This window comes from Netta rufina, assembly GCF_964035555.1.
Source record: "Netta rufina genome assembly, chromosome: 1".
Lineage (NCBI taxonomy): Eukaryota > Metazoa > Chordata > Aves > Anseriformes > Anatidae > Netta > Netta rufina.
Genome location: NC_140123.1, coordinates 109,248,943 through 109,269,305, shown reverse-complemented (window position 1 = coordinate 109,269,305; position 20,363 = coordinate 109,248,943). Strand labels below are relative to the sequence as shown.

The 20,363-nt window shown below is 36.9% G+C and overlaps 1 protein-coding gene across 2 annotated transcripts in view; it reads right to left on the bottom strand.

Moving 5' to 3' along the window:
- CADM2 (cell adhesion molecule 2) overlaps positions 1 to 20,363 on the bottom strand; it is a gene marked incomplete at both ends in the record, with an annotated part of 129,723 nt that overhangs the window by 30,663 nt on the left and 78,697 nt on the right. Inside the window, one exon of one of the 2 annotated variants that reach the window (XM_084281674.1) lies at positions 13,960 to 14,079. The exons of the other annotated variant lie outside the window; for it this stretch is intronic. Coding sequence (XP_084137800.1) covers positions 13,960 to 14,079 — 120 coding nt within the window. The remainder of the gene's footprint in view (positions 1 to 13,959; positions 14,080 to 20,363) is intronic. 2 annotated transcript variants of the gene reach the window in all.

Sequence of the window (20,363 nt, the reverse complement as noted above, 5' to 3'; positions counted from 1 at the left end):
GACTGAGAAGGATTTAGAATTATGTAAAAACCCTACAGTTCACTCACATTCCATAATAAACATAGAGAAGCAAATTCTGCATGGAAAATCCAAACTAAAATCTCTGAGAGCCATAGCAGCAATTTGCAGCCAATGCAGAAATGACTTGGTAAGAATTAGTGGACACCACTCAAATGCACCAGGAAGCAAAAGAGTGTACGTTTTGATCACACAAAAGCAATTAGTACACTTTCCCATAGTCATACTATAATACAAGGACTTAAAATAACAACAAAAAAAAAGTCCCAAAATTGACAGTAATTTGGGACTGGCAATCCACTCACAAATTACTTGGCACAAGGTCACGCAGCAGAGGAGAGCCAACCTGACTGAAATAAAAGACGAATTTCCTCTTAACATTACTAAGTCTGGAAATACTAGAAACTGATGCCTCAGAGATGAACTGGAAGAATAGGACTCCAGAATTAAGCAACCCTTAGAAGCTCAAATAACCCAGAGCCCCTATTGTTTTGTAAAAGGTGTAGCTGATCTAAAAAAAAAAAAAAAAGATACAGAAGATAATCTGACACAATACAATAGCACACCAGCACAGACTACCAAAATTGCACTGTGGTAGGTAAACATGAACAGGATTGGTAGCAGGAATTGTGTGAAAGAGTCTAAAAATGTGCTCAAGAATGCAATCCAGACCAGGGACAGTGGAGACAATAACTGAGGAAAATTCAAGCCTAATTAGACAGGTTTCTCTTTGGTCTCTACTTAAAACTACACCCAGGGGAAAGAAAAAAAAAAAAAGTGGAAAGGCATTATATATTAACCCTATCCGATCACTTTCTTTAACAAATTAAAATAGTCATAAAAGCTGGCTACTATCAAGTACGTCCAGGGACATATCCCAAAGTCAATGCTAAAGACTGATAGGGCACTTTGAATTCATTAAAATCAAAGTTGTCTCTTCTCTGAAGGGTGCTGAATGCAGTTCATGACCTGATGTGTATATTTTAGAAACTTGTTAACCACGAGAAAAGACGTATATAAAATAAATAAAATGGCTTCCTTAAATCATCAGTCTTGGGGATTTATTTTTTTTTTTTAACATAACATATTCGCATAAAGATTTATATTCTGGCCTTTGTTGCCCTGGATCCTTGTCTCTTACCCTTTATGCTGGAAAAGGAAATTGTACATTAACGTAAATTGCTACTCCTGATACTTTTTTTCCCTTGACTGATGGTTTTCTATTATAGGCTTACAAGAATTCAGGCTGGAAAGAAACCCAAGCATCTTGATTGAAAGGATTTGATACATTCTTTTCAAATTCATACTATCTAAATCACAGCAGGATGACTTGTAATCAAAGTTTTTCAAAAAGAACATAAATTTGGGGAAAAGGAAAAGGCCATTCAGCCCTTTGCAAGTCATCTTGGTTAACACAGTTCCTCCAGAATAGTATCTCCCTTCTTCTTTAATGACCTCAGCGCCTCCAATTCCAAACTTGGCTCAGTAGGCTATTGAAAAATTGTATTTCTCTTTGAGTGAAAAGTACTTCCTTGTGTTGGTTCTGAATTTCATTTTTTCAGTCACTTCCATTTGTGCTTTCCCGTTCACTCTTTTATACTCTGCCAAACAGTGAGTCAAGTGTTACTGAATAAGGTTTTCCACCCTGTATTTCTCAGAGTAGATGAGTTTGTAATTCTGTCTCTCTCTCAATTTTTATAATGAAAAAAAAAAATAAAAAATGAACTGAGCTGTGATTAGGTGCAGCCATTTACAATACTGTATCCTTCAAACCAGACTTCCTTTTTGCTTCTTTCCTATAGGACGTGTTTTCATCTAGTCTTTTAAAACATTGATAGTCATTTTTTTTTTGTTGTTGCCTTTTTCATTTAAGCTTAATTGACTCTGCTTTTTTGCACCTGATCTGACAGACACACTGCAGTAACACACTAGCCTCCAAAGATTTTTGTCTTAAAGTAATAGACCTATAGCAATATTCTCTATGTATTTCTAATCTCTCTCTCTCAATTGTAACAAAGAAATACATTTTAACCCTACTATCTGAAGCACAGTTCAGCTAAAAAACATGAACCACTACCAGCTCCAGCAGTGTTACAGCAAGACTTGCCCTTCAGTGTTTTCACACGGTGGCCTCCTGGAGACATGCAACACATATCTTTAGCATCCTGTCCTGCAAACACTTCTTTGGTGTGCTGCAACTCAGCCATTTCAGTGCTGTATACACTTGTATACCTCATACACACAATCCAACCTCACTGGCTGCCACCATGCTCAGTTTTCCCTATGGTGTGGACTCCAAAGGCAATACAGAACAGACAACTAAAATCACTAATGCCACAAAAAGGGATGGTTAGACATTTGATTTTGGTGTTCTAAATATTGTTAAAATATTACCTTCAAGAATACCCTCTTCTGTATTCACTATTTGAATAACTTCACTTTGTGCAGGCTTTTATGCTGATGGTTTAAAAATCAGGTAAAACATCACATTTATTATGGACTCATAAATCCATTTTAGATTAAAAAAAAAAAAAAACAAAAAACAAAAAACAAAAAAACAACTGAGGTGCACAGTCTGACATAATTTTATAGGAAGAAAATTAATAGGTCAGATTGAATCATCTCCAAAGTCATTCTGTGTAGATTTTACCTTTATTTTATTGTTCTGGGGAATGCTGTAGCTTCCAGTTTCACCAAGGTCATCTTTCATCCAACAAACTTAATATAATTAGTATCAATTCTGTATTTTGTGAGGCTCACACTGGAAGTTATTAGCTGTGTTTCAAGTGGAGTGTCAGAGAAAGCAAGGGCAGAGAGAGTAATCTTTTCAGCTTCAAAGTCACAGTTGATGACTTTAGTTCACTGGTTAGTGAGAACGACGTGCATTTGTTATTAAAGGTGTTAGCAATAAATTTGAAACTAGAAGTATTTTTTCTCTGTTTTTCCTCCCTTTCCTCATTTTTAGACCTTGTCTGCAGTTTCAGTCTTTTTTTTTTTTTTTTTAACATTGTATATGACACTGAAACATTTCCTTTAGTTGCCCTTCCTGTTAACTGCAATGATGCCTAGTTGTACACTTTAGCTTTTATTAGTTAAGCATTTCATTAGTATTCTCACAGCATAGACTATACCAAATTTTCCTTACACAGTAACTTCAGAACAACAGACCTCATGTTTTGCTGGTACTGTCATTATGTACCCTGTAAATCTCTCCATAAGAAAAAAAAAGAAAAAAAAAAAGAAAAAAAAGAAAGAAAAAAAAAAAAAGTACATCTAAAACTGTTAGCCATGTGCTTTGCTACAGTTCTAATGGAGAAACAATTAAACACATTCAACAGAAGCTATTTGACTAATCTTTCTCCCTGTTAAAAGGAATGTACTATACTTCTCTTAAAATTCGTCACTGAAGATATGCTTGAAAGCATAGATGTCTTTACAACAAACCAAATCAAATAGAAGTTTTAATAAGCTCCACAAAGACAATTTTTATAAACAAATTTTGAAGCATATTTGTGGGTCTTTTCTACAATAAACATTCAATTCTGAGAGGAGAAAATGTATGGAATGAGAAGACATTTTATTGAATAAAAGTTTAACAAGAACCAATGTATGGCTGGTAACATCAGGAAAATTTGTCAGAGAAAGAAATCTTAATTTTATAACAATGAGGGTAGCGGACTGCTGAAGAAAAACACCAAGGGAAATTGTGGATTCTCCAGTTCTTTAGGTCTTAAACTAAGTCTAGAAATGTTCTGGTGGACATTGTTTTACAAAATAAAGGTTTCTGGTCCTCATTATAAATTTCAGGTGAATCTATAGAAGAATTTAGGTTGACTGATCTAGTGGCTTCCTCTGGACTCAGTAGATCACAGATCCTGATCTATGAATAACACATGAAAGTGCACATAGTCCCACTGAAAATTAAAGAGTTCCTGTATATGTAGCGTATTACGTACAAGAAAGGATACTATAGTCTGTTCTCCTGTAGAAGAAATTCTTCACAAATCTGCTCCAAACCTCAAGACTACCTGTCAGCTAAGCAAAATAAACTCATTTAACCAATTTGCAAGTCAAACTGCTTGTAGAACTGTAAATATTTCATGCCAAAAGTCACTTGAAATCAATGGAATTCTGGTTCTTAGAGCAGTGGGTATGAGGTAAAAATATCTTTAAAAAATTTGAATTATTTTGGAAGCAACAAGATCACTGGTGTATTAGAAATCACAAGCTCTGCTAGAGTATGAAGTTACCATGAATAATTTAAGTTTCTTGCCTCCTTTACATCTGACTACTGAAAATGCCTACATATTCATAAACGTAGGAAATGTTGCAACTGAGATCAGCTCTCAGAGCTCAGATAGAAATGGTCAGTACAGTTGCAGTTTTTGGTATACTTGGTCTTGAACATTATGTTTTATGCTGATACGGATGCCTTCAGCCCTTTCCATGTAGTTTTGTGTGTGCCTCCTTGCTGCACAGGGAAGTTGGGCAGAAGCAGTGCCAAGTCCCTGCTGTTGGTGGCACCTGAGGTGAAGTCTCAGGATGAATTCTGAGCCAAGGATTCTCCTTACAGAGAGCGAGCATGCTTCCAACATGAGAGACTCTTAATTTGGAAATTCTCTAGCACTGTTAGCTTACAATAGAGACTGTTAGACTGCATAATTCATCTGGAGTAGGAAAAAAAAACAGCGCGATCAGAGCTCAGGTTGGGAATGGTTGAATTTCTGTCGCATTGCTGAAGCCTCTTAGGAGCTCAGCTATATAATGGAATCTTTATCAGACCATCAACCAATTGTGATACTTATCTGTACACTGTTGCATTTTGGGTTAAGTGATAATCCATCAAGGCTGGAAATCGCTGTGTACTTTTAAAGTTGCATACTTCATTACAGCAAGCTGACAGCTGGATGGATTTGTTAGCACTAAAAATATTTGTTCCAGACACAAAGAGCAGGTTGTTAATATAGAATATTGTGATATTTCCTTTCCCTCATGTCTTCACTGTGACTGTTTGTAATTCACATTTCATGTTCATAATGTTCATTTATGTGGCAAAGTATTAACAGTATGAAATCTATCTTTATTTGTGCTGGAATGCAATGGGCTCATTTCGTGAATAACATGACCAAATAACATGGCAATAACCTTCATCTTTTATCATGATAACTGTTAAGCATAGAAAACTACAATTCTCTAAATTCCAGATATTTTTGCTTTAGCTTGTGCAAGATACAAAAATGGAAAAAACAAAAGAAAAGAGAACAAATATATTTCATGGCAATCAAGGTAACTAGTATGATGTGGATCATGTTGCCATAATTTTCATTTGTGGCTAGAATGCTTTAGTGCAGTGCCTGTTGACCACAAGATTACTCTTCAGTTGATATTACAGCTGTAAAGCCTCTTTTAACACTATTTGAGAACAGGGAACTCCACAAAGAAACACTTGTTTTTGTTTTTTTGTCTGTTCATAATATAGACTTCAGGATATTTCCATTTTTTAGTGTGCAGTGATAATGGAGGTTCATATTTAGTTTCATACTGCATGAAAAGGTCCTTCATTTCATAACTACAAACCTAGGCTACTCACTATCCCATTGTCCTGTCTTCTGTGAGCCATAAGACATCTTCTGTGGATGCAATATCCAAAATTCCTAACATTTTTCTAAAAAGAAAAATTATTTTCATGTCATTTTTGTACAGCCACTGGCTTGAAGCTAACGTGCTTGTTCTAAAATCACCACACATATGAGCATGTACTGTTTTGTCATGATTTTAATTCTCAGTGGATATACTTAGAAATCTATAGGAATCTAACCAGCAAAGTAATATATATATATATATTTTTTTAATGTTTGGTTGGTACGGGGAGATAGATACCTTGTACCATGAAGCTAAAGTGTAACAGGAACACCTGAGGATTCCTGATTTTCATTTTATTTTATATATCAAATCTGTGTACATGATCGACTGCACTAACATTCTTAAAAGCCACTTTTATGGTATTAGAAAAAGGCTTTTACTGGCTGCATATCTATCAAACCTAAAAAACAAAGAGTACTTTGAGTTAGAACAGGTGTTACAATCGCCTTTGTCAATCCTAATTTTGTGAGCCTTGAGAATTCACAGTATTAATTGTAACACTAGGTTTGGCTAGCAGGATGAAACACTAATTAAATGTTGTTTAGGCAAGGGAACAATCAATCTGTGTCCCCTAAAATTGGCACTGTGGACTACTAGCCTGTTGAAAATATACTTTAGAAGCTTTAAAAATTGCAAGTCCTGTTCAATTCACGAGGACACAGAGAAGGCACAGACGCACGTGACAACTGCACAGGTACATGACAGATGATTTTCTTGGTAAAAAGCTGGCAGAACAGACTTAAGCATCAACATTATAGAGCTATTTTTCTTGTACCTATTTTAATCTATTTCTTTTTTCTTGTTCCAGAAAGTCTAGAAACTAGTAAGAATCACACAACTTAAACAGCAAGTGAAACCAAGTGAGCTACATATACTGAAGGAGTTGGGAGAAACGTTTGGGGATCTATGAAGAAACAGACAACTTGCAAGAATTCACCTTCCTAGCTCATGCTGGGCAAAAGTATCTTGTACTTCCCATCATATAGGACAGTTCTTTTGTACCCATCAAGTACCACAGAAGAGAGGAGCACAGGACTATCTAATCATTTTTTTTTTCCCTTTTGGTTCTAATTTCTTTATATTTCCATAAACATCAGGCTTGAATCTCACTACAAAAGGCATATTTTGATATAATATGTTCAACTGTTCAATCCTTGTATTGGGTTTACGTGCCAAGGTTTTGGCAGCAGAGGTGGCCTCTGTGAGCAGAGCTCAGCAGCTGCCCCATGTCAGATCACAGCCAGATCCAGCCAGCTCCAAAAGGGACCTGCTGCTGGCCAGAGCTGTCTGGGAGTGACTCTGGTTGGGTCTCTGGGGGAGCAGAGTTAAGGAAGGAGAAAAAAAAATAAATCTGCATGACAGCAACTGGGAGAGAAAATGGAGAAATGTGAGAGAATCAGCCCTGCAGCCCCCAAGGTGAGTGCAGCAGGAGGGCAGGAGGTGCTCCAGGCATGCAGCAGCAGTTCCCCTGTGGCCTGTGCAGAGGCCCCTGGAGGAGCAGGCTGTCCCCCTGCAGCCCATGGATCCCACATAGAGCAGATCTCCATGCTGCAGCCTGTGGAAGAGCACCCAGTAGAGCAGACTCTAGGCCCATAGAAAGGAGCCCACATGAGAGCAGGTGATCTGGTGGGACCTGCTGCCTGTATGGGACCCATGTTGGAGGAGTATGTTCCTGAAGGATGGACCCATATTGGAGCAGCTCTTGAAGAGCTGATGCCTGTGGAAAGCCCATATATGATCAGTTTGGGAAGGACGGCATCCCATGGGAGGGACCCCACATGGAGCAGGGGCAGGGAGCGACCACAAAGGAGCAGCAGCGATGGACTGTCATCAACTGATCCCAACCCTCATTCTTTGTTCCCCTGTGCCTCTTTGGGAGAAGAGGTAGAAGAGTGTAGATGGGGAGGAAGGTGTTTTTAGTTTGCTTTTGTTTTCTCACTGCTCTAGTCTGTTACTAGCAATAGACAATAAATTACCTTAATCTCCCTATGCTGAGTCTGCTTTGCCCATGACAGTAATTGGTGAAGGATCTCCCTGTCCATATCTCAACCTGTGAGCCTTTTTTCATCATATTTTCTCCCTCTGTTCTCTTGAGGAGTGAAAGAGCAATGTGATTGAGTTCAGCTAACTGTCAAGTGTGAAACAACCATAATCCAAAACCAACTTCTCTCAAATTTTGTCCTCTTGCTCTCTAGGTACATTAGATACCTGCTTTGGGGTTCTCCAGGGTTTGTCATCCCTGTTGCATGGAAGCATAGGATTTTTCCAAGGAGGCAAATGCCTGCCAATGAAAAGCAATGAAAAGGATGCAGACAGTGTTATATTCCTGCATCTCCCATCTGCACCTGTCGGCTAGTAGTGAACCTCAGAAGATTGGGTACCATTTCTGTCCCTAGTCTCCTCTACTTTGCTCATAATAGTGGAAAGGAATGAAAGAGCACTTTCTGTTCCTGATCACTCTGTCATCTGGTAGGAGATGCTTATTTGGGAAGGTTTCCCAGCTACTGATCACCTGTAGCTTGATGTTTTTTTCTGGGTAACAGATATTAGTTCTGACCAGAGAAAGCTCCGAAAGTTTTGAACTTAGGTAGAGAGGCCTGTAAAACAGATTTGGACTTTCATCATGGTCTAACTTAGGTTTACCATGCTTTACTAGCATCCCTTCTAAACGGCTGGGCAATGAGCAAAATAAAAAATAAAAGTATTTAATGAAGTCATTATAAGATCAAGAGGTAACAGTTCTTGCAAGAGGGGAACTAAAGGCTTATTTGAAAGTCTGATGGGGAAAAACTCTTGCTTTGTATAGTCCTGCTTTGAATCTCTCTTTTTTTTTTTTTTTTTGGTCTATTGGGAAGTCTAGAAGTTGCATAAGTTAGTAAAAGATTATTATAAGAGAAGGGAAGATGAGAAGGAAGAAATAAAAAACTGGAAAGTTGTACTTTTCTTATCTGGTTTGAGTGAAAACAGACAAAATTAATTTTTATGCTACTGCTACAGCTATAAGTAGTATATAAAACAACTAGCTTTTAGCATGCTGTCATACAATACTGCTTTTAACATTAGACAACAATTGTTTTATTAGCAGAGCTGAATGCTAGTATAAGCAACTGTACTTGTTATAACTCTATCCTTGTTTCCCTTGTCCCTCACATATTCTGAATATTTTCCTGACTTTGTTGTTTCTCTCTCTGTCAGTACCTCAAAGAACCAAGTGACCTTAATCAGATGACACAAAAGAAAAATGAAGTTACAAGCAAAAAACTGGTAATGCTTAACATTCTTTTGATATGAACCAAACTGAGAAATAGAAGTATTGCCCAAATAATTCCTGCATTTTAACTACCCATAATCAGATTGCTCTTTATTTTTTTTTTCTTATGTAAATTCCAAAAATGGAACAAAAAGAAGGTAATTTTCTAGCTAAGATTGTTGAAATGCATGCTATTAAGTGGAAATATTCATACTTTGAATTTATAATAGTTTATCAAAATGATCATACCTTCAAATCTTTCCTTAATCCATTGTAAAGTCTTCTAAATTTAGTATCTGTATCTCTGTATCTCTTCTAAGAAATCTTTCTTTTACCCCAGAGCCCAAAACAATAAAATCAAAGAGAATTATAATAGAGCAGAGATTTTATTTATTTATTTTTTTTAAATGAATGCGTGTATTCATTCACTATCTGGACACCCTGACTGTTAAACAAACTCTTGGACTTTGTAGTGCAGCTGCCTGGGAGTAACCTCATATCTCTTATGTGCAATGACTTTTGGAGATGTTTTTAGGCATTGCTATATAAAGCTGTGAACATTCTGGCACAGTCATCATACAAGTGAGTCAGCTGGGACTGACTCAGACAGATACATGCAATAGAACTGAATGGATCTATCTTTTGACTTTGGAATGATCTTGCAGTGTTACTTTTATACCTATTTGTATGTGGGTCGTGGTGATAGGGAGTTGTGAGACTTCAGTCTTCAATAAAAAGAAGTCAGAATTACCCAGTTTTCATAATCTGACTTTTTTTTTTTTTTTACATTGCTATGAAAGGGTTTAAAATTAAAACAAACAAACAAACTAAAAGTTGAGGGAAGGATTAACATTGTGTTAATCACTGCAGCCTAGAGAGGGTTTTGTGTACATTTGTGTGTTTAAATGCTACGAGCACAAGCTTTTCTCTTCTGCGAATCCAGAAACATGAAGAGTTATTCTGAGTTGAGGTGACTTTTCCTACACTACCTACCAGTCTCTCTTCACCTATAGGACTTTGAAGGAGGTCCATCTAAATTAACTTTATACTAACAAAGGATCTCCCCAAGAGAGGGATCCCCTTTCCCCTACTATGGGCAAATCCACAGTCTTTTTGTGCCTCTTCCCAGTCATAAAAAAGGAACAATAGTATGGATCTATGCACAGTTTTCACAGATAATGTAACATAAACCTGATAGAAGGGAAACTACTCATATAGTTATTCCTTCTTTAGTCCCCTAGAATCTTTTCTTCTGATACATTTTATTCTTATTTTGTCGTACATTTCTTTGCATTCTTATTAGGCTTTAAGATACTCCTGACAAATATATAAAAAACAATACTTTCCTCTGACATCTAACTGTGTTTAGACTTCTGAGTTAGTTGGTAATATACCAGTAAAAGAATAATTAATTCCTGAAGGACTGAGTACAAAATCAAGCATATGTTTGTCTCAGAAAGTGAAAAGTTTGACAAAAGAGGATGTTTATGAATCACCATGTTATTATTCAACTGGGTCAGTAGCTTTTTTTATGCTGTTTACTAAACTCCGTGCAGATTAAGACAGAGATGGGTCACACTGTTCCAGAAATAACTGATGATTTCATCCGCCCCCCCCCATTAATTCAGGCTTTTAGTAATGAAGAGGTGCAGTTAACATAATGTAAAAGGCCTTAGATCTACAGATTCTGGGCTTTTTATACCCTGTATTATATTCCTATAATGGCATTTCCTGTGACTGATGTGCAGTAACATATCCTCAAGGTGGACTGTGTAAGGGTCTTGTAGAATAGAGGAACATCCTGTAAAATTTACCTAAGGTCATTCAAAAGTATCTATGATAACTAGTGAAATGTTCTCAGCAGGAATATTATGTCAGCTGTTGCAAATCCAGTGGAAAGACTCTCATGTGTTAGAAATCCAGTTCAAAGATACAATTATCTAGCATGTACTACCCTATGATGTGGAACAAACTTCTTCTTTAAGGAATGATCAAACAAGAACCAACAGACTACAAGAAAGAAAAATGCTGCTTCCAACCTACCTGGAAAGCACAATAAATATATATAAAAAGATAAATTGGTCTGTAGGATGAAAATATATGAATAGTGTATCAACTTCATGATTTTATGCACTCCTTCAAGTCAGAACTCTGACTGACTAAGAAGCAGAAGTGCCAAAGGAAAATATGTTTATATGGTACTTCTTGCTCAGCCAGAAGAAGATACTACTGAAAATGTGATCCTCTCCAGGTTGGTTCTTATGCAACCTGTATTTCAGCTGTGTAGGTGCTTTGCCAATCTAGACAAGGTTCAGTCTAGCATTTCAGGATGAAGAGAAATGGCAGAACACAGCCCTCACAACATTCACTGTAGGTTTATGAACATTATTTGTTTATAAGTCCAAGACAGACAGGGGAGGAAGAGACCTAAGGAGAGCATCTTGTCCATTTCCCTCGGCCATGGCAATCAAATACATTGAAAGAAAGCAACTCTAATGAAGGAAATCCTAAAATTTTGATAGCTACACTGCGTCACTGCTTCCTGTATATTTTGACAGTTTCCCCATTAAATGCTTTTGCCACTAATTCAGTGGATTTATTTTCCCCATTGAGCTCAAAAAATAACTGCTCATCACAGTCCTATTGACTTTTTTTTTTTTGGGGGGGGGGGAGCAAAACCAAACAAATCGGTGCCTTCAGCTTCCTCACAGATTATATTTTTAAACCTTATGTTCTTGTTCTTTGGTCTGTCTCTATCTGTGGTCATCTTCCAGTGCAACACCCCTATTAAAAACAGCACTCAAGTTGTCATCCATTGCTTGGATAAAACACAAATTACTTCTGCTTTGTCCTAATCATTCACGAACAGGATCACTGAATTTCTTTATTTTTGTCTTTCATCTAATGTATTTTTATACCCTTTTGCTGTTTCATTTCTCATACCTTGCTTGTTGCAGTTAGTTTTGCATCTTGTTTCTGAATTTATTCCTGGTTTCCTGTGATTGTCTTACACTGTAACTTACACTTACAGTAATTCTCTCTTCTGTTTTCATATTTTTGTGGTTTTTGATTTCTTAAATTGTTAGACAGTACTTCACTAATCCTACAAAAATAGTATGTCCTATTTTTCCTCTGCTTTGGGTAGACTGTCATTTTTTTATGTATTATCTTTTTCCAATACAAACTATTCCAGAAACAGCTTTCCTCACTTCCTAGGTTCTTTAGATTTTCTGGCCAAGAGACTTTACCACTTCCTTGAAAGGGTTTGAAACAGCCTCATCTTCTCAGTCATTTTGCTGCATTCCCTTCTTTTTCCAGAAAAAGTGAGCTCTGATCTTTTACTGATTGATCACTTTCACCCAGATTTCCTTGCTCTTTTACTCTCTCATAAGTAGTATCTCTTTGCTACTGTAGCATCAAATAGCATACTTTCTAATGTGTAATAGAGCTGAAGCTTAGAAGAGGGTCCTCTTTCCCAGCTCTTCCTCTTAATGCCAGTGATTAGGTAGTGAAAATGAACACTTAAGAGTAATGGAAAATGAGGTACTAACCGACACTTAGGAGGCAACAGAATATTTTAATAACAGTGGTACACTAAATATACAATCATATCAGAGATATAGGATAGTCATGATCATCTAACAACAAGAAGAAAACAATTAAAGACAACTAACATGGAACACACCAAGCACTTTGTCCTTCCAGAGAAATGCCCTCAGAAAGCTGAGAAGCTTTTGCTGCTTCACTCAAAATACTCTCTATAAAAGCATGCTCATCCCTACCTCTCTGTTCCTTTTCAAAACATACTCCTCTTGCTACTATTCAACCGTTGGAGCATTGGGCTGTCTTCCATGGTCTCTCCTTTATTTATTTTTTTTCCTTGAGGAAAGAACTGTTATAGTATTCTTTTTCTTTTTCCTTTTTGCTAAGACATATTTTCACACTCTAATATTAAAGCTTAAAAATGTAATTTCAGGTTTGATGTCAGTTTATTACATGAAGGCCACAACATTAAAATACCAATGCCCTATGGAGGAAGAAGCTGGGTGATCTGACACCATCATAATCTTTATACAATGGACTTGCATTTAGCTCAGCTTATTCTTGCAAGTTAGGCAGGTCACTACAACTGATTCTTAGCAGTCCTTCCAGAAAGAAAAGATTTCGTGACTGTCTCAGCTTTCTTGGGATAATTGTAACTCATCATATGAATATTGTGCTGTGATAACTGAGTATTATTTCCTCTCTCCTTGTACAACAAAAGCCATCAACAGACCACATAGGAACCTTCTCCCATTTCATACACTGTGAGAGATTACTAACTATTCCTTACCCAGATTATGATTACCTGTGAAACCTTGCAAACGCATGTGCACTATTTATTAGTCATTAAATATGACAGTAAAATTAAGCTTTATATTTTGCTCATAACAAAGAAAAGCAATACTAGAAACACACACACACACACAAAAACAACAACAAACAAAAAAAACACCAACAACAATTCTAGCAAATCAGTATAGAGAAATTTCAGCTCATTTACAGTAAGAAAAAGTTACAGTAAGAAAAAGACACCCCTAAGTTAGGAATACCTTAAATTATAAAAAACTAACAAGACTAAGATGTGATGTCTCTTTGTTACCAGGCAGGATTTCATCAACAGTAATTCCAATGCCAAGACACTTATCTTGTTTTAAACATTAGCACCCAAAATAACCAGTCTTAAAAGGTCATGTTTATTTAAAAATAGCTTGCTTGCATTTTACATTAAAGTTAATTTACTAACCTTAAAAAAATTAAATGCAAATGTATACAAATAATTTAAGCATCCTGTCAAAGTTCACATACATACCGCTAGAGCTATGAAAATATTCAAGGTCATATGAAATCTTTCTTAACCATGTACCATCATGTGGATTATTCTGTTAAATGTATATTGAACTCAAATGTCAATTTCTTTTTTTTTTTTAAAAAAAAAAAGAAAATCAAGCCTATAATTTCCTATTTATAACGTGTTTTTCAGGCCATAACAAAGAAGCATACTGTACCTCTGGTGCTGTTGGCTGTTGCCGATGTGGTTGTGCTGGTTGTTAAGGCTACAGTGGTTGTGACTGTTGCAGTGGTAAGGGAGGGGATGACAGTAGTGGGAAGCAAAGTGTTGAAAACATCTGGTGAGTGGAAAAAAAAATATAAAATAAAATCATATCATGCAAACAAAGGAGAACCATAATAGCGGTTTAATTTGTAAATACAAGTATGTCGAAAATGACTAAATTAAAACATGATTAACATAAATTATTACCGGTACAACAGCGTACCTTTAAATTCTTGACATTATATCACTCTCAATTTTTATAGTCAATCTGCTAGCATACAGAATTTAAAACACTGTTAAAATGACTGAGTTTCCACAGATCTGGAGAGTGAATGTTTAAGTGACAAGAATCCATTTCTTCACTGAGCCATTTTAAATGTCTCATATAGTAGAAACCATATAAAGATGAAACATGCTGTGTCAGAGTGGGAGATGAAAAAACAACACCATCATGCTAAAATAAACACACACATGTTAACGAGAAATGGCTGTATGTTAAAAACACCCACTTTCAGACAGACTCAATGGAAGGAAAAAGGGGAGAAAATGCTACTAACTATAAGAGCTGCTTTTTCCGGATTGCTTTTCTTCTTCCCACACATTCGTTTAAGACACAGTTGTCTGCTAAGATCCAGAGCAGAGTATATTTCAAAATCTTTACCCTAATTATCAAGCAAAGTCATCTTGCAATCATCCTTAATACTTACAGGTTATCATTAATATATGCCTTAGAACTGAAAAATCAGAAAGGCCAATAATATTGTTGTTAGTAAATGTACAAATCAGAAAAGATGCAAAGCCCTGATGAAGAGTATGCTACAAAACCCTTCAGATTCTTATCAAGTGCAGGTATGCCAAGCTTACAGCTGCCACTTCCTTGCAGAGGAACGAACAATCTCTGTTGCAAAACATTCCAGTACAGAGCAGAACATAACCAGATATACAGATTGAAAATACTTTGATTACACTGCCAGAAGCAATAAAGACCAGTATCACTTTGCTTATAAGGTGATTGCAGGTTTTAAAGAACAAACAAACAAAAGCCCTGAAGAGAACTACAGAAAAGCACTTCTGTGAGGAAGTAAAAAGCATCTGATGTTTTTCAGATGATTTATACCACAGCTTTAGAAGGAAAGGACTAGTTTCTCATCAGTTGTTCATGAGTAAGCCATTCCACACTGATTTCAGTAAAAACATTTCTGAAGGGTGCTATTCAATGCAATAAAGGAGCAAAAATCTGACCCATGATCTATCTTCTCTTGCTGTGGAAGGAAATTCAATTGGTCTCTGAGTACCATCAATTCTGACTAAAATCAATGGAAGCTAAAGCAGCTCAGCTCTTTACAATATTGGGCTCAACAGAAGACATTTTAGAGACAGGGCCCTTGAGTTCAGCATGGTATAATTATACTCTTAAGACTTCAATTTAAAATGTTTGCCTTATTTTCATAATGGATGACAGATTGCTTTGACACTTAAAAAGTCTCTTTGTCTGTAAATACCTATGAGTCACCTACTGTGTCCTGTACTCCTTTGGTGTTGATGAACACCAGCACTATTCTCTCCAGAACCTATACCTGTGGGTTTTCCCACTTTGGAAACCATCAGATCATGATCTGCATGAGATCTCTCTTTCATCTGCTGTACACTGACATTTACATCTGTTTTACAATATAAAATATTCCCAAACCAGAAAAATTAAACCAGGCTTTTCAAAAAAGCCAGCATAACTACATTAATCATCAGGAAAAAACCTGAAACATTATCTGGATGCAAGTACCACAATAATTTAACACCACTGAGTTTAACAAGCATTAGAATTACATTAATGTTAAAAAGATACGTGCCATATGTACTGATCTATGCAATTATTTCTCATAATGGGAAACTCCTTTTTAGATAAGTATCTGGTAAAAATGAAATTTAACAGGAAAAAAAAAATCCCTACCTCCTTCATAAGGAAAGCAAAGCCTTGTTTATTAGAAAAGCTTTATAAATAAGTCTTGTAAATAAAAAAATAATTAACATGACTTATGGTTCTCTTGGTTACCTTTCTTAAATATGTCATTTACTTAAGACTATGCAAAGGCAATTCAGCTGCAACTGGAAAAGACAGCTATGGTTTTACGACAGTGCTTTTTGTTCTAAGAGCACATTGTCTACTCCGTGTGCAAAACACTGTCATAAACGAATCACTGGTGAATTTAGAAGCTCATTGTTTTCTGGTTTCTCTTCTGACTGAAGTATTTCCAGCAAGAATTCTTATATTAAAAGAAAGCCCACATAGGAAACTGAGACTGATTAACAAGGACTAGGAGATAAGTGTTTTAATACAGATATGTAGGTTCATCTTTTCTGATCACATCAAGAACAATGAAAACTTATGCAGAAATTAGTTTCCTTATCAGAGTCACTAACTGTAATGCCAAACATCAGTGCAGCAGCTTTTCAGAAGCCTCAGAGACAAACACGTTCTCAAAGGAAACATAAATGCGAGGACTAGGACTGGCTTTGTTTCTTTCTTACTAGAGTAAGGAGAAATTCACCATGCAAATGACTGTAGTTGGTCTGCTTTGCTCATAGCATTACCATTACTTGCTCTCAATAACTGAAGTACAAGATAAGAACCAGGAATCATCCTGATGAGCCTTTCATTGGCCAATGAAATCTAAGTTTACTCTGCATTCTGGGGATGCCTTGGCTCTACATAATAGAATCTCTTCTTTGACTATGTTTGTGTGTTATGGGAAGGTATGTGTGAAGTGACAAAACAGCTAACCACTTGTTGTGGTTTAACCCGGCCGGCAGCTAAACACCACGCAGCCGTTCGCTCACCCTCCCCCTCCCTCTCTGGGACGGGGGAGAGAAATGGAAAGTGAAGCCCGTGAGTTGAGATAAAGACAGTTTAATAAGACAGGAAAATAATAATAACAAAAGTAATAATAACAATAATAATAATAATAATACAATGGTGATAATAGGAAAGTAATAATAATATGTACAAACAAGTGATGCACAATGCAATTGCTCACCACCCGCTGACCGATGCCCAGCCTAACCGAGCAGTCCGGCCCCCTCCCCCCGGCTAGCCACCCCTATATATTGTTTAGCATGACGTCAGATGGTATGGAATACCCCTTTGGCTAGTTTGGGTCACCTGTCCTGGGTCTGTCCCCTCCCAGCTCTTACTGCACCCCCAGCCTGCCTGTTGGCAGGACAGAGCAAAAGGCTGAGATGTCCTTGGCTTGGTATAAGCACTGCTCTGCAACAATTAAAACATCGGGGTGTTATCAGCACTCTTCTCATCCTAAGCCAAAACACAGCATTCCACCAGCTACTAGGAAGAAAATTAATTCTGTTCTAACTGAAACCAGGACACCACTCTACAGACAACAGGTTTTGGAACTCCTGGACCATATTTCACCCTTAAAACCTATTTTGGCAGCCCAAGTCTAGATATAGATTAGCAGTCTGAAATGTACTCAAAGTCCCACATTCAAAAGACTTGAATATTTGGGCCCACCAGTCCTACTGAGTTTCCTGACAGAAAGGCTCCTCATTTCTTCTAGGAAGATCTACTGGTTCTTGCAAAAACCCTACCAGTCTTGATAATTTTTTATTTTATTTTTTTTAATGACAGAATGCAAATCATGGACTTCAAAATAAAGAATGCAGTGCCCCTCATTCTATCCTCATTTATTGGACATGTAGGAGGTGAGTGGGGTTGGTAGCTCGCAAAATCAGACACATTGCAAATATAAACTGATTGATACTCAACTGCACAGGCTTCTTCTGTTTAAGGCACATTAATCTCATCCAGTATTCTAAAGAGGGTATGCTGTTTCATTTACATGCCAGAAGAGGGAATTATAATTTGACTGTTGCTAGTTCTGTAGGATTTTCTGTCACTGCTTTCACTTTGGGGTACACCTATCAGGCTACTAGCGAGGCAGACATGTTAATCACAGCTTCCTCTTTAACAGTTTTTGAGAGAAACGTTATCAAAGATGTTATACAGATTTGACCTCTTGAGCCCTCTGCAAAGAAGTACCTTAATAGTGCGGACTGGCAGGTTTCTGCATAATAAATGCATGTTGCAGAGATACTTCATTCTATTTTCTGGCCTTGCAGTTTCTGAATCTGGTTGTACAAAACGTTCAGCCAAAACCAAATTTTTGTTTATGACTCCCACACCCCTAATTACTGATGGTAATTATGATCAAGAGACCATGCAAAGTGGAACTTTTTAATTCAGGTAATCATACCTAAATTAATACACCTGATCACTGTTTCCATAATACTAAAGTATTAACCCTTAGCCTCCTGTGAAGCAGAAAATAGCCATATTTTGCAGATGTGGAACCAAACATAGAAAAGCCATACTTAGAGATCTAGAAGTCAAGTAATAATTGTCACTGTTAGGTTTCAAGTCTCACTACTGAAATGAACTTCTGGTGGAAGATATTTAGCCAAAAAATCAGTAACATACTTAACCTGGTATTCATTTCATCACTTTACTACCTCTGAAATACAAGTGATTCACCAAGAACTGATTGTTGCCATAATAGCTTCTGGAAATTGAAAACGGGTTAGATGTCACATAGAGAGGACTTACTGACTTTAGTCAAAACTCTTTTACATGAATTTCCCTAAGGTTATATATAAGACCTGATCTAGATTTTCAGTGAAAGAGAGAGGCTTCTAACCTCTGTCTAGCAGCACAAGCAGGGTTTCAGAAGAGCTGCAAATACTAGGAGGACTCTCTCTTTTAAGACCCGAAGTAGTGTCACAGTACAGTGGATGCATAGAGAAGTACGGGGAAGGTTTTACCTGCATGCTTCAAGGGCCACTATTGCATGTTAACATGCCTTTAAACTGCACTAGCAGTGGCAAGGTGAAGGCAGACAGCAGGTTAGCTGATGGCTGATTGTGGATGCTAAAAAGAGGAGCATGTAGTGCTTGGCTCTTTTGGGAGGCTGCTCTTTAGAACAGGCACATATCTAGTCTGTTTACAAGTAGCAGAATAGCGTTGTGCAAGATCAGCTGAAAAACACTGGCAAGCACTGCCCGACCATAATTTTGTGCTTTCCTCTCCTTCTTTCTTGAACTGATGCTGCATTCTTCTTATTGTGGCAGACGACATTCATCCATTTAAGTGTAGGGAGACTGGACAATTTACTCTCACTGCAGATTTGGCCCTAAGCATTTTTACTCTCTATTTCCAAAGAAATGAGAAATGGTTCTGTTTGGTTTAACAGGCTTACGTGAAAGATAGATCTGACCTATTGAAAATATTTGACTTGTTTGGTGAAAACACAACTAATATTCTGAAATGACTGAGCACAATTCAGACAACACTGGCTGTAGTTGATAAAAATGTAAAGGCTTTGTTTCAAGCTTGACAAAGGCTGACAGAAAAATTAAAGGACAAACTGATAATGATGGATGGCCCTTGCTATGTTTTGACTGAGAACGAAAGAAATTCTGAGTAGTAAACTGAACTGAGTGATGACCTACCTGGGAAACAATCTCACTACTCTGTGCAAAATTTAATCAGAGTCCATGGTATGTAGTACTAAATAATTTAGGAAGGTTTTAAATTCAAAGGGAGATGCATTTAACGTTGCTCCCAGAAAACAGAATTGAACAAAGGGATCATTCAGCTTGAATACCATGTGCCAATAGCTCCTTAGCACTTAGACTGAATGATCATGAAGCCTCATGGACATGAGGTCAAGGGGTTCTCTTTACTAATTGATTCAGATTTATGAAACTCTGAAATGGCAATTATGTGCTTGACATTTTTGCTAGCAAATCAGATGTCATTAAAAAAAATCCAAAACCTTTTAATAAAAGCCTCATGTAGATCTAGATCCTTAGTTAAAACAATTAGAGACTCCTGGTGGATGAGTTCATAATGCAAGATATACAACTGGGCTAAAATTTTAAGCAACTTAGGAAGAATAGAAAATAAATTCACAGAGTATCATAATTCTGAGATGTTTCATGGGTCTGTAGGTGACATCAGATGTTGGAAGCTGTGGGAACTTGTTAAGGTTTTATTTAACACAGTTTGGCTGCACAGTCAGGACAGAGGAAAAAAAAAAAGAAGTCTTAAGAGATAACAGGGTTTTGATGTCATTGGGAGTTCTCTCACTTGTTATAGAAACTTTGATAGTTTTTTGTTTGTTTGTTGTATTTGTTTTGTTTTCTATTTTGAAAGTAAGAGGTTTCACAGAATCACAGAATTTCTAGGTTGGAAGAGACCTCAAGGTCATCGAGTCCAACCTCCAACCTAACGCTAACAGCCCTCCACTAAACCATATCCCTAAGCTCTACATCTAAACGTCTTTTGAA